Genomic DNA, 14259 nt, shown 5'->3' with positions numbered 1-14259 from the left:
TGAAATTACTCTATAACTATTTTGTAAAACTGTAATTTAAACATGATATCTAGATTTGTAATAATATAAAGATTTGTTTTGGTTTTAAGTGTCAGAACTCAGAATTTAGAAGTGTCCTTGAACGTATCCAGCGTTGGCTCAGTCAGAGCTGACCCTCTGTTGGCCAAGACCAAGTATGACCAATTTATTCCTTGGAGTTAGTCACATATTCTTTCAAAGCAACACGATGTGCCCATGAGTGTGGAAATACTACAATGAATGTGAATGTGAATGTTTTCACTAAAAATAGTCGGTTATGCGATTATAAGGAAGGTTAAAGCTTACTAAATAGTAGGTTTACCCTTTAATCACACAAAAAAATAAAAGGAATGGTCAATTATACACAGCCAGCCTACATTTTATTCAGGTGCAATTATAAAGGCATTCAAAAGAGATAATTATCAAAAGACATATTTATTTATTTGCTATGCCAATTGTTCTAATTTTGATCACTCGAAATCCTGTGGACAGGCACATTCATGTCCTCACATTTTCAAGTTCTCCTTTATTTGTAACCAGGCACACTATTTCTTATGGTTAAAAACAAATTCTACACTGAGGCTTTTATTCTTCCCCCCCCCCCCTGTGTCAATGAGACTGATGACGGGGATGGTGATGTCATCTGAAACCAAGCATTTCAGTTTTATTTTTGCTCTCTTTTGCCCAACTGTTTCAAAGCTTTGTGAGTATGGACTCACACAAAGACTGCTCCTGGTACATTTTTGCTGGGAGAAAATCTGAACGTTATCATAGGCCTACTAAATAAACAAAGATATGGTCCATTTACTGGGGCATGGTAATACACGTGGCATTTGTTACCATTGAGAAACCACCAGAGAAGAATGTAAATATGGAGTAAGATAAACTGAAGAAAGGCTACTCAATTCCAATCTGGTTGATCATATGTTTGCAAGAACGTTTCCTCTGGGGTGACTTTAAGGTCAAATTAAGTCATGCTAGACAAAAATCATATTATAAAGTTTAAGTGTTAAGTCGTCTATGCTGCCATTGTGCAATTTTATTTTGTTTTTGTCTTGTTTTTTCACAAAAAAAAAAAGTATTTAGTCATGCCTGAAACTAGCCTGACGTTTGTTTGCATTGCAAGTCATGTCCTCTTCTGGACTTTGATCTCCTAGAGATTTCGACCTGGTCTAAACCGCGATCACACAAACAATGCTAACTTCCACCATTCTAATTGCTGTAAATCTGTGTTCCATCCATGTTCTTTTTGGATATGCCCTCACTGAAGATGGTGAAATACCTACAATTGCCAGATATTTTGGTCCTAAGGGAAGGTATGAAGAAGTCAATCCATATTTAATGGGTGATATACTTGCTGTAAACAAATCTACGCTTCAACCTCCAAGTTCTCAATGTCGAGAACTGTATATGACTGCGATCATAAGACATGGGACAAGATATCCAACCACTAAGAACATCAAAGAGATGCATCACCTTTACAACTTTACGGTCAGCAACGCCTCGAGTGAGAAGAGCCGGCTGCTAGAACAGTGGAATATGTGGTACACGGAGGACATGGACGGGAGACTGGTGGAGAAAGGAGTGGATGAACTGAAGCATTTGGCGGTGAGGCTGTCCAAACTGTTCCCCTCGCTCATATCCGAGGAGAATCTGAGAGCAGGAGGCATCCGGTTTATCACCAGCTCCAAGCACAGGTGTGTCAACAGCACCCTGGCCTTCAAGAGAGGACTGACAGAGCTGTGGGACATCAGAGGTAACTACTGGTATTAACACGATATGACAAGTGAAAATGCAATTTTATGTGGGTCCTTAGGTTAAAGCCTCATTGTGTAACTTTATAGCCAAAAACAGACCAAAATAAAGGCATGTTTGTTTGTTTTTTGCATTAAAATGTTGGTTTAATCCCTTTCGTCTGAGGCATGGCATGTTCAGCTCAGAGTAGTATAAAGTCTAGTTTCTCTGACCAGCTTCATCAGATGGAAAATGACTTTTGGATGGAAGTCGAAACGTCTTGATTTGAAAACATTGTCCAGATGATGACCGTTGAAACATTTCTATGACGTACTAAATGTATAAAAACATGTGTCCTTACTGTGAGTGGGTTTGCATCTCCACACAATTTACTCTTCTATGAGCTGGAGGAGTCCAAAGTGGTTATATATTCCGTGGAATCGCGTTGGGGACTTTCCGCCTTCAAGTTCCACTGGTGTCACTTTAACATGATTCATCTGTAAACATGGACTTCATGTTTATTAGCTAAGCAGTACAGTAAATAGTCATCAGGATATTAGACACCAAGTGAACATTTTCCTTCAATAGAGCATTAAGCCTTTCATTGTCCCGTTCTTAACCTATAGACTTTCGCACAAAGATTACCGCTCTAGAGGGGTTTAGTCGTAATACTCCGGTTTCCTCTTGTGAATGGGTCAAAAGAACAGCACAGCCTAATTTTTCACTGTTGAGAATAAACTTTACATTAAACAAAGGTGTCAGAATACACAGTCAATCAAATGATCAAATTCAAGCAGTTTTGTTAATTTTTTAGCATTAATATTATTTGTGCTTTTCTCCTCCCAGACATGGACTTTGAGCATGAAGTAAACGATGCCCTCATGAGGTTTTTCCACCACTGTGCCAGATTTGTGCAAGAAGTGGAGAAGAACCTGGCAGCTGTGGTGGAGCTGGAGAGATTCAAGACCGGAGCAGAGATGAGCAGGGTTCTGGAGAAGATAAACGACAAACTCAATGTTACACACAGCAACGTAACTTATGGTAATAATACTACAGTTCAATATGCATGTCTTGAGTGTCTGTATTACTCTTTCACATGTCATTTATTATTGAAGAAACCACTCAATGGAGCTATTTAAGCTTTGGACTATAGCTTGATAATGAAAGTTTGATTAGTTAGTTGCAAGCTGAAGAAGTACTATAATATTTGTTTGCTTTTTCCATATATTTTTTTAATAATCAATGATAACTCACTCAAAGCTCTTAATTGTTTGTCTGTGCCTTGCAGATATGGCTGAAGCTGCCTTTTTCTTATGCGCTTATGAGTTTTCCATCAAGAGCCTGAACTCTCCCTGGTGTCAGCTCTTTGACGAGGAGGATGCCAAAGTAAAACAAGCTCTATTGTCAAATTATATTAAGTTATGGGGCCAGTGACTGAGTAGTAACTTCATTGTATGTGCATAAACAGGTGATGGAGTATGTGAGTGATTTGAGAGAATACTGGAAAAGAGGCTACGGTCATGACATCAACTTTAAATCAAGCTGCATCTTGTTCCATGATGTGTTTGAGCGACTGGAAAAAGCTGCAACTCAAACACTGCAAGTTACAATGTTTCCTGCATCTCATGATTTATAAAAGTAAAACAGTGAAATCTTGTGGATGGACTGGAAATAGCATTGCAATAATAAAAGTCGTTGTAGTTGCAGTAGTGTAATACTAGAATACTACTAGTAGCTGCTTTTAAGGTGCCAGAAGCTATTAAAATGTGAATGCAAAACAATGGTAAGGGTAATAAAACAGTTACATGTGTTTTTTATTCGCAGTGGTAAATCTACAGTGCGTTTTTACCTTTTTAAACAGTCTAATTTACAACCCAATTACTGCTATAAAATGTACAGTCGGAAAATTTGTGTTCATTTCTCCAGTGTTGTTCTTCATGTTATTGTTACAAATACAGGCTATTCATCATTTATTTTTTCCAACAGGTCTGGTCGGCATGTGACTAATACTGTGACTGTACAAATTGGTCATGCAGACACTCTCCTTCCTCTCCTCACTCTCCTGGGCTTCTTCAGGGACAGTGAACCTCTGCGATCAGAAAACTACGCCTCTCAAACCAACCGCACTTTCAGCACCAGCCTCATGTTACCGTACGCCGCAAACCTGGTCCTGGTGCTGTACGACTGCGGCGGAGGGGAGCTCAGACTGCAGCCGCTGCTCAACGAAAAGGCCGTGGACTTTCCCGGTTTGAGCTCGATGCCTCTGTATGCAGATGTGAGGGAGAGGTACAAAGAACTGCTGCAGGGATGTGACTTTGAGAGAGAGTGCCAACCTTTAAGAAACTAAAAAGAAAAAAATACAACAAAATATTATTTTACATAACCCAAGAGAGAGGCATGCTCAGTAGTAAAGTTATTGTATGCTCCAGAATATATTTGTGGATGTTTGTAGGCCTGTAGGCTTATCAGTGTTGGATTTAATACAGTACAAATACATGTAGCTTAGATTTAAAAGGTCCTGGCCCATAAGGTGTGATAGTGTCTTTATGATCCAGTAGGGGGCAGTTGTGTTCTATCTCTGGATCTGCTCTGTTGTTTAAGCCCATGGATGCATTATATTACTATATTACTATATTAACAGCCTGGTTTAATCATTTGTAGCAAAGTCCATGTGAAGGGCAATTTTAACAGAGGTGGATGTGTTATACCTATAGGCAACAAGCAAGTGTAAAGACACATAAACAGCTCAATGTTCTCACTTCCAAAGGAAATAAATTACAACTACTTTGCTTTATTTCTTTTGTATTGTATTTCCCCTCCATGTTGAGTTATTTGCGTTGCATATTCAACTGAAAACTATTTTAAAAAAGAAGAAGAAAAGAAGAATAAAAACAGCTGCCAGTGCGCTGAAAAGACTCACTCACAACTGGCAACCTGAAAGTAAGACGACGAGTGGCATGTTTGTTTGACCACCACCTCCGTATTTATAGTGGGATTTCCCTCTATAAAACATATATATTTCAAATTTTTACCAAAAAACAAAACCATTCCTTTGTTTTCGTCTGTTATGATTGATTCCGTTTGTCCTGACGTCACTTCGCGCTGACACGCGGCTGATCTGGGGTCGTCAGTCACTTTCATGTGAAGAGGAAAAAGTACACGCAGTTCATCTTGATGCCACAATGTCCACCGACAGGAAGTTTGTCTTTTTAACAACTTTACTTCTCTTATACTCGTGCTGTTCTCGCGTGAATTCCTCGGATGTCTCCAGTATCCCCAAAATCGCCAAATACTTCGGCACCAAAGGGAGGTATGAGGAAGTGAACCCGCACCTCATTGCGGACATTCTGGCTGTAAACAAGTCCGTTATCCGTCCTCCATCTCCCCAGTGTCGCGCGATCCGTCTAACTGCCATAATCAGACATGGGACCAGATACCCCACCACGAAAAACGTGATAAAGATGCTGAGGTTTTACGAGATTGTCCAAAAAGCCAGTCCCACCGCGGAGGACAAGGGCTGGCTGCGTGAGATCCGGGAGGAGTGGACCATGTGGTACACGGAGGACATGGACGGGCGCCTGGTGCAGAAGGGGATCGAGGACCACAGGCATTTGGCAGTGAGGCTGTCCAAACTGTTCCCCTCGCTCATATCCGCGGAGAATCTGAGAAGAGGGCACATCCGGTTTATCACCAGCTCCAAGCACAGGTGTGTCAACAGCACCCTGGCTTTCAAGAGGGGACTGGCAGAGCTGTGGGGCATCCGAGGTATGTGCAAAGTGTCAAAGAACGCAATAACACACCGGTGATTGGTTATACGTGCTGTGTTAACCGGTAAAAAGCGCTGTTCTGTTTAGACATTCATTGTCTGATCTTTGCGCTTGTTGGGTCCCTGGGTGTTGATCCATGTCCTCCGCTCTCCAGGTAGTTATTGTTGTGCGCTTTGATAATGTTTGATAATGTAGTTTTACTCCTGTTACTGTTTAGTCAGAGGGGGAGAGCTTTAGGACGTATGGGTGTGTGTAGCATGCTACTGGGGGTCTTAAAGGTCCCATAACATGCAAAATCGACTTTTCAGAGTTTCTAACCTTCTTACATTGCTATTTGTACTTAATATATGTACCCAGAGTGTTTTTTTGATTGATTCCCGCAGTGTTTAGCTATATTACAGACTATCTCCTTTCCTCGAATCTCCAAACTGACGGGCGAGTGCAAGACCGCGTCATAACCCCAGGCACGCGTCACCATCTCGGAGCTCGGAGTAGAGCTGCTGCTCCTCCACGTCGAGAGGAGCCAGCTGAGGTGGCTCAGGCATCTGTTCCGGATGCCTCCTGGGCGCCTCCCTTGGGAGGTGTTTCAGGCATGTCCCACCGGGAAGAGGCCCAGGGGAAGACCCAGGACACGCTGGAGAGACTATGTCTCTCGGCTGGCCTGGGAACGCCTCGGAATCCCCCCGGAGGAGTTAGAGGAAGTGTCTGGAGAGAAGGAAGTCTGGGAATCCCTGGTTAGACTGCTGCCCCCGCGACCCGGCCCCGGATAAAGCGGAAGAAAATGGATGGATGGAAGTTGCAGTCTGTGAAGGAATTTTGAAAAATCAAACTTTACAGGAAGTCGTGCCCTCTACCTATGTCATCAAAAAGCGACGTGCCATTGAAAACACTTTGCATGGAACTGACACCATTTTTTCAGTTTAAATATTCATTCAACAAAATAAATTAATAACTATTGTGTAATTGATACGGGTTTTGGCCCTTCTTGTTGCTGCTAGGTAACAGTTATGGAAATACTTTACAAACTGGGGACAACTTGGCAAAATGTTTAGTACAACCTGAAATGTGCAGCCTCATATGCACTTTAAGTTTAGCTGTAAAATAAATTCTGGTCAAATAAAGGGGAATTGGAGTTTTGTATTATCCAAGTCTATGGCTGAAACAAAGTTATTTGATTAATCGCTCATTGATTTTTGAGATAATCTTAGTAATAATTTACTAATTTAGTAATCTAACACTAGTTATCTTGACTATAAACAGACTTCAAAGCATGCACATGCAGTCAAAATCTGTTTTATGGCTCAGAAAAGGCTAGAATGACACCAAAATGTGTGCATCTCGTGTTGTTGATTAAAAATCCACTTGTTCTGTAAGTTTACTAAATCAACATGTTGACCCAGAAAGTCGAAGGAGAGGAAGTAGTTTTGGTTAACAATCAATTCAGCGATCTTGCATCTAAATAACTAGTTATCTGAGTCACCTTTTATAAATGGGAAATTGCTTAAATGAGTTTTTGCACTCACTCACACTCTCGCTCACTCGCTCACACACTCGCTCACTCGCTCACTCACTCGCTCGCTCACTCACACACTCGCTCACTCGCTCACACACTCGCTCACTCACTCGCTCACTCGCTCACTCGCTCACTCTCTCTCACACTCGCTCGCTCACTCACTTACTCGTTTTTTGTTCTGTTTTTACAGGTCACAATTTCTCAAAGCTTTCGACCACTTTCCCAGTTGTATCTTGGGTGCTGTTACTTTTGGCATATGTACCTTTTTTTTGTTTAGTCAGAATTTGTTGTTAAAGTCTTATTTTTAACTTTTCTTGGAGCAACAGAATTTTTCAGTTGATCGAAGTATTCCAATGTTGTGCTTTCTCCACTTTCAGAGGTTGCAGTTTGTGTCTGATTTTGGTCGTTCAAAGTTTTATCAGTAGTACAGTAGGCCTTCTTGGTTGTTTGATTCTTTGTATTACTTTTGGGACTTGTCGTTTCAGTTTCTGCAGGATTTGTTGTTAGTGTTTCTATTATAAGGGCAGAATGTTTCCGTTACTCTTCAAATGCTGTTGTTCTTTTTCAAATGTTGCACTGTTTCAAAGTGTTCTGAGGTGGCAGGGTTGACAAAGTTTTAAATGATAATAAAGTTTCAGATATTTCAAAGTTTGGAAAAAGATTGTCAAAGTTTCAAAGCTTAAAACTCTTTCCTAGACTTACACTAACAATTGTTATCTTTCAAAGGTTGCACTATTTCCTCATCATTATATTTTTTTTACAAGGTTTCAACGGAGTGTGTTGTATTACAAAGCTGATATACCGATCTACCTTGTGACTGTGATCACAGTTTGTGTGTCGTCTCAGTAAAAAAGCAGCAACTTGGCTCAGCTCCGCCCCTTTTCCCCTCTGTGCAAGTATCCGTGGCAATGCGTGAATGAGTCAACTTTAGAGCAGTCGAAGCTGGTCTAACCTGTGCTTGTTGCCTGGAAACATCATAGATTCTCTAGTTTTAACAGTGTAAACTATCAAAAGGAGTTGTGTCGATATGTCGCTTCAGTCTGGGACAGTCCCAATGGCCTTGACAACATTAAGCATCTCTTAAATAAGTGTGTGGTCTTGATGCAACAGTAAAGACAAATTATTGGCCCACCTCAAACCAGCCCCTTCTTGGAAAAGTCCTTGAAAAAGGACGCACTTCCTCTACAGAATGTCTCTGTTGATGTTTTCCAGTCTGGATTCAGATCGTATCAGAGCACTGGGACTGCTCTCATTAAAATAACAAATGACATCCGTCTGAGCAGTGATTTGGACAATGTCCAAATCAGTCTTAGTCCTGCTGGATCTCCAGTGCAGCTTTTAACAGTCCATCATAGGATCCTCCTTCAGAGACTAGAGGACTGGGTGGGTTAATCCAGGACTGACTTCCGCTAACTACAACTTGACTGATGAAAAAAATATGATAATTATTTAGGTCAGGGACTCCCTCACCAAATGTCATGATTAGAAATCCATTAGAACCTGACACATAGACTTTAGATTACTGTCCATCTTATATCAACTAACACAACTTAGTCTAATGATTTCTTGTTTTCATATGTACACATTTAACTATCTATTTTCATCAATCCTGAACATCATATTTTGTTGTAATATATTGATTACCTGTAAACTGATTTCCTGAATTGGGGGGGGGGAATAAAAATGAGGATGCAGCCTTTGAATTGGTACACGTGTAGTCCAGACCAGATCTGAACTAGGTCCAGATAAGGTCTAAACAGAGTCCAGAATATGGTCCAAGTCCAACCCAATCCAGACACGGGCCCAAATCCAGACACGGGCCCAAATCCAAATCCAGACACGGGCCCAAATCCAGACACGGGCCCAAATCCAGACGCAAAGTCCCAAGCCAGGTCCAGACCAGGTCTAAACATAATCCAGACCTGGGACCAAGTACAGACCATGTCCAAACAACGTCCAGACCAAAGACCTAATTCAAACCAACTAACCAACTAACTAACTTACTTCTTAAACTCACAGAGCAGTCAACATGCCGTCATGACAACAGAGGATTCATGATTGAAATACGGAGTTTAGAACTAAATAAAAGAATGAATTGGTTGCTGAACATTTGGCCCTCGATCTGGGAATCGTCAAAACGCCTAACACATTTTCCATTTCCACCATCTCCCGTTTATAGTCATTTTGAAATGAACTGCTTAAGTGCACTTGAATATATTTTTTTCTGACGCATTCTCCATTTAGTTCTGTTTTATAATTTTTAACATTAAAATTGGTCATGTTACTTTTGTGGTGGAAATGCCATTTTGTGTAGTTTTTGTTCATTAGATAAAGCTTCTTGTGCTTCTTTTTTAGTTTTTGGAATTTAAAAATGTCTTCTTGTACAGTTTTATATTGTTTATTGCGCCGATATGTTATTGATTTTTATAGTACTTATAGTATAAACCCCGTGACGAGCTGGCCCCTGTCCAGGGTGTGGCCAGCCTAAGGCCCAAAGTCACTGGGATAGGCTCCAGTCACCCGCGACCCCTAACGGGAACAAGCGGCAGAAAATGAAAGAATGAAAGGATACTTTTCAAAACAATCCACTTTCACTTTAATGTCAACATTTCAATAATGATCAGTTTTATCTTCATGAAATACTTTTAATGCTGTCTCACCTCAGCTTACCAAATGCAACAAACTGTTTTTTTTTCTGCCACAGTTTGAGAACAAAAATGTTCTACTGTTAGCTGAAGAGTTAAACAATAATAGTTGTTCTTTTTGATATTGTGTACAATAATAAACCATTCCAATGTGTTAAAAAATAATTGACAGTAATTCGTTACAAATTATTCTCTTGATGCCACTGTAAATGAATCAGTATGCTGTTGTACCTGCTTCATGTAGTCAAGTTAGGGTTGTAAAAAGAAAAACTAACTAGATACTCTTTCAACGTCTTTCTCTTCCTCTTTTTTTTTAGCGGTACAGCATAAAACACATACTTTGAAGACGTACAACTACAGAAGACGTACAAGTACAGTAGGTGGCAGTAAATGCACCTTTTCAGTTGGCTGCCAACCGCCTTTAAAAGCAACACTGTGAAAATGACGTTAACAACACAGATTTGGACCTTTCCTGAATAATTTAAGAATGTTCTTGTTTCTGTTTCAAAGATTTTGTGTTGAACATGGCATCATTTTATATTCAAATACAGTTTTTGAAATCCTTATTGTGGCATGAAAATTGAGTATTACACTTTTCACTGAACCCAATGACCACTAAACCAAGTGTTCTGTGCTTAATATACAGTAATAGAACTATTTTTTCTACTTTTTCTTCAGAGGGGGAGATTGACCACACGGTGAACGATGCTCTCATGCGTTTTTTCGACCAGTGCAAAAAGTTTCTGGACGACGTCAGTGACAACCCCAACGCTCTCTATGAAATGGATGAGTTCAACGTGGGCCCTGAAATGGGGAGAGTTCAGGAGAAGATCGCAGACCGCCTCGGAGTGCCTTACAGTCACATCACAGCCGGTTAGTACTGTATCCTGATGGAATGTACACAATATAATGAAGGATTTTAACTGTAGCACAGCCTCGTAGATATAGGGCTTCAGTGAATAAAGTACTATGTTTTCATATTTACCACAAAACACAACACACTTTTATGTGTGTGTGATAATTATTATCACATAAGCATAAACTGGTTGAACTCAATACATCCTATCTATTTTTTGAGACATTTTACGTAGCATTAAATGGTGGTAGAAGCGTAAATATTATAGACTAGAATCATTTCCATATATATTAGAAGTTTCCCATGTTAATTCCCTGTTAATTTAATTATTTACTCAGAATATGAATCCATTAGACACTTCTCTGTTTTGAGGTGCGCTTTATAAACTTTCTGGTGGATTGTTCACGACCCATTTGTCTTTGATGTTATTGGTTTACCTGGAATCACTGCTTAATTTGTAAATCAGACGTTGCTGAAAAACAAAAACGGCGCACAAAGGCTCTCTGAAATGCCAACAACACGTCAGCACCTCCCTTAAGGCCCTGCCCGAATGTACCTTCGAAAACGTAATTAGACGCATAGTTGCATCTCTTTTGAGTCATTGCTTCAGTAACCGCGTTCGAAAAGTAAAGTAAGGCCAAGCTATTAAATGACTAAGAAATCTCCCAAAATCCGCTTACTGCTGCTTGTTAGAGTAAAAGTGGGGTGTGTTCAGCCTTATTCGGCCTGAACACCCTGGACAGGCATTAGCTGTCTTTTCCCCTCCACAGCAAACGCACCACAGTAGCAGACACTCGTGGGCTGTACAACCAAGGCTAACAACACATTTACCAAACGTACGCAATATAACAAGATAACAGACATATGCACCCGTTATGACCGCGCCGAATACCTAAGATAGCTGGTCTTTTTGAACAATCAGTAAACTCAAACAGTTGTGGCCGTCGTCTCCGATCACAAAGCGTCGGCGAATAACAACCATAAAGTCCACTCCTGTCTGCGCACTTCCTCATGAGAGACTATAAAACTGGAACTGTGAAACCGTTTGTCAGGAAAATGTCAGGAAAGTCGTTACACGTGGCATAAACGTAGCGTTCATTTCTACGAGCGGTCTCGCCTCTCCGCAGATTGGACCCGGCCTCTGTAACTTAGCCTACTGGCGTCCCCTGCCTGCCCGTCTCCATGGAATTAGATTTGTTTTAATGTCATACTGTGGAACATTCCAGGCTAAGCAATAACAGCTACACAAAGACGAGCACGAGGCAAAGTTATAGTGCACCTTTAAGTTGCTTTCTGCTTTTCTGTTGGATTTTGAAGCCACAAATGATAATAAACTACTCACAGCTCTTATTGAATTGTGGATAATAATGTCTCGTAGACTCGGTTGAGGCTGCCTTTTACCTGTGTGCGTACGAATTTGCCATCAAGACTGTAAACTCGCCATGGTGCCAGCTTTTGGATGAAGTCGACGCCCAGGTATTTGGATACAGTCATTCTAAAGTCATTGTCATAGCGTTCGTCTGTGTCTTTTGTTGAGTGAGTTTTTAATGAACTGTAATGTGTACTGTACTTTCCCTGTTCTGCCCCACTGGTTCATCCAGTCAACAAAAAATGGAATCTATTTTTGTCACAATTGCTCACCTCACTAATTTGAGTTAGCGCCACGTATTCAACATCCAAATCCAAATAGCTGTTTGAATCGTCACAATTTCCCCTTGTGTGGATATTAAAGGTTTTTCTTATCTTATCTTATCTTATCTTAGCAAATGACAAAGATTTAAGTGACACATTTTCTCCTGCAAACTTCAAAATGCGGGCGTGTTGACAGATCTGGAACCCTACTATTAAAACATAGGTCACAAGTCAATCACAGTTGGATCTTCTTGTTCAGACCGTGTTAGCGGGTGTGGCAGTTCTGGGGCGTGTACTACTGTACTCATGTTTTCTTTACCGTTTTAGATCATGGAGTACGCTAGTGACTTGAAGCAGTACTGGAAAAGGGCCTACGGGTACGAAATCAACCGCAAGTCCAGTTGCATTCTCTTCCATGATGTGTTCAGCCGGCTGGAACAAACAATCGAGGATTACAAGTATGTGAACCGATCTTACCGGTTGAATCACTCGCGCCCTTGTACAGTATGAAAACAGAAATAAAAAAAAAACATGTTCTATGATGTGACTGCGTAGTTATTTACTGAAGACATAGAGGCCTTGCTAATGACCTTTCAAACAGCGTCTTATCCTTTGGGAATTTTCTGTTGGATTAATATTGCTTGTTGCTAGCTAACTTTTTTTTTCCCATTCAGTTCTGGCAAACCAGTGTCTGAAGCAGTGACTATCCAGATTGGTCACGCCGAGACCCTCTTACCTCTCCTCACTCTCCTGGGCTTCTTCAAGGACAGTGAACCTCTGCGATCAGAAAACTACGCCTCTCAAACCAACCGCACTTTCCGCACCAGCCTCATGTTACCGTACACCGCGAACCTGGTCCTGGTGCTGTACGACTGCGGCGGAGGGGAGCTCAGACTGCAGCCGCTGCTCAACGAAAAGGCCGTGGACTTTCCCGGTTTGAGCTCGATGCCTCTGTATGCAGATGTGAGGGAGAGGTACAAAGAACTGCTGCAGGGATGTGACTTTGAGACGGAGTGCCAACTGTTCAACAAAACCACGGAAAACTGAGTAAATGAGGAAAATATACTAAACATGTTTCTATATTTACAATGTCTCGCTCTAATGTGGGCACCTTCAATAAATGTACTTGTGTTCTGTTTTGTTTTTGGACAGGAAAGAGAGAGACATTCAGCAGATTGTCGTGCCAAGCCACTTATGAGGAGGATTCTGCTGGTGAAAGTCTACAAATAACTACATTTACATGGATTTAATTGGGGGTGCTAATATTAAAGGAGGACACTGCACATACCAAATATATATTCCCTGCAGTGTAATTCTACTACTGCTGTATATTTACGGGACGCAATGGTGTCACATTTGTTGCCAAAGACTGCCAATAGTAAAGGCATATTTGTAGGACTACTACTTTCACTAGGCCACTACTACTACTACTAGTACTTAGCGTGTATATAAAAGTTTGGACTACTCTCTTCACTAAATAATAGTCAGCGTCATTATAACATCTAGTAAAAAATCTTTATCTTTGCCCTAGTTTGACAACTTAGTTTTAGTTTTATTTTGAGGACATGTGCAGCACATAAGCTCTGTCTCTTTCTCTCTTTTCTTAAATACAGTATAGCGTAAAATACATACTTTGAAGACGTACAACTACAGAAGAAGTACAACTACAGTAGGTGGCGGTAAATGCTCCTTTTCAGTTGGCTGCCAACCGCCATTAAATGTAATACAACAACGTGAATGTGAAGACTGTTACCAAGCAACCATACTGCACATAAGGGCCAACTCGTACAATTTCACATCATCGACAAAAATACATGACAAGCCCTTTATTTTCTTTAATAAATGTTTAAACAGAAAAATGTGTTTGGGCGCAAATTATCTCTGCATTTTGGATGAAATGATATGTATTGATGACAAAGATGGAGGGACTTCTTTAGAATGCAGCACTCATTTTTAAGTTTTTTTTTTTTTTTTTTTCACTTTTCCTCAGAAACTGCCTCTTGATTGATGTAAAACTATGATAAATATTTACCACAGGTAATAATTACACCAAACCAAACTTCTATGCACTTTGAGTAGTTTATCGTTCAATTA

The 14259-nt window shown here is 40.5% G+C and overlaps 1 protein-coding gene across 2 annotated transcripts; it reads left to right on the top strand.

Moving 5' to 3' along the window:
• Nucleotides 1-1173: 1173 nt before the first annotated feature.
• minpp1a (multiple inositol-polyphosphate phosphatase 1a) lies at nt 1174-13994 on the top strand. Of its 2 annotated transcripts, XM_072437545.1 has the most exons (6): nt 4873-5517; nt 10356-10550; nt 11912-12009; nt 12493-12623; nt 12840-13212; nt 13318-13994. In XM_072437545.1, the coding sequence occupies exons 1-5, from the start codon at nt 4935-4937 to the stop codon at nt 13210-13212; spliced, it is 1380 nt and encodes a 459-aa protein (XP_072293646.1). In that variant the 5' UTR covers nt 4873-4934; the 3' UTR covers nt 13318-13994. The 2 variants fall into 2 exon arrangements, with proteins under 2 accessions (XP_072293647.1, XP_072293646.1); XM_072437546.1 differs by lacking the exons at nt 4873-5517; nt 13318-13994 and adding an exon at nt 1174-1774 and having other exon boundaries at nt 12840-13301.
• The last annotated feature ends 265 nt before the right edge of the window (nt 13995-14259 follow it).

This window comes from Eucyclogobius newberryi, unplaced genomic scaffold, assembly GCF_026437365.1.
Source record: "Eucyclogobius newberryi isolate DKJ021-1_F unplaced genomic scaffold, fEucNew1.0.hap1 SCAF_8, whole genome shotgun sequence".
In the NCBI taxonomy this organism is placed as follows: Eukaryota; Metazoa; Chordata; class Actinopteri; order Gobiiformes; family Gobiidae; genus Eucyclogobius; species Eucyclogobius newberryi.
This window is presented reverse-complemented; position numbering and strand designations above follow the sequence as displayed.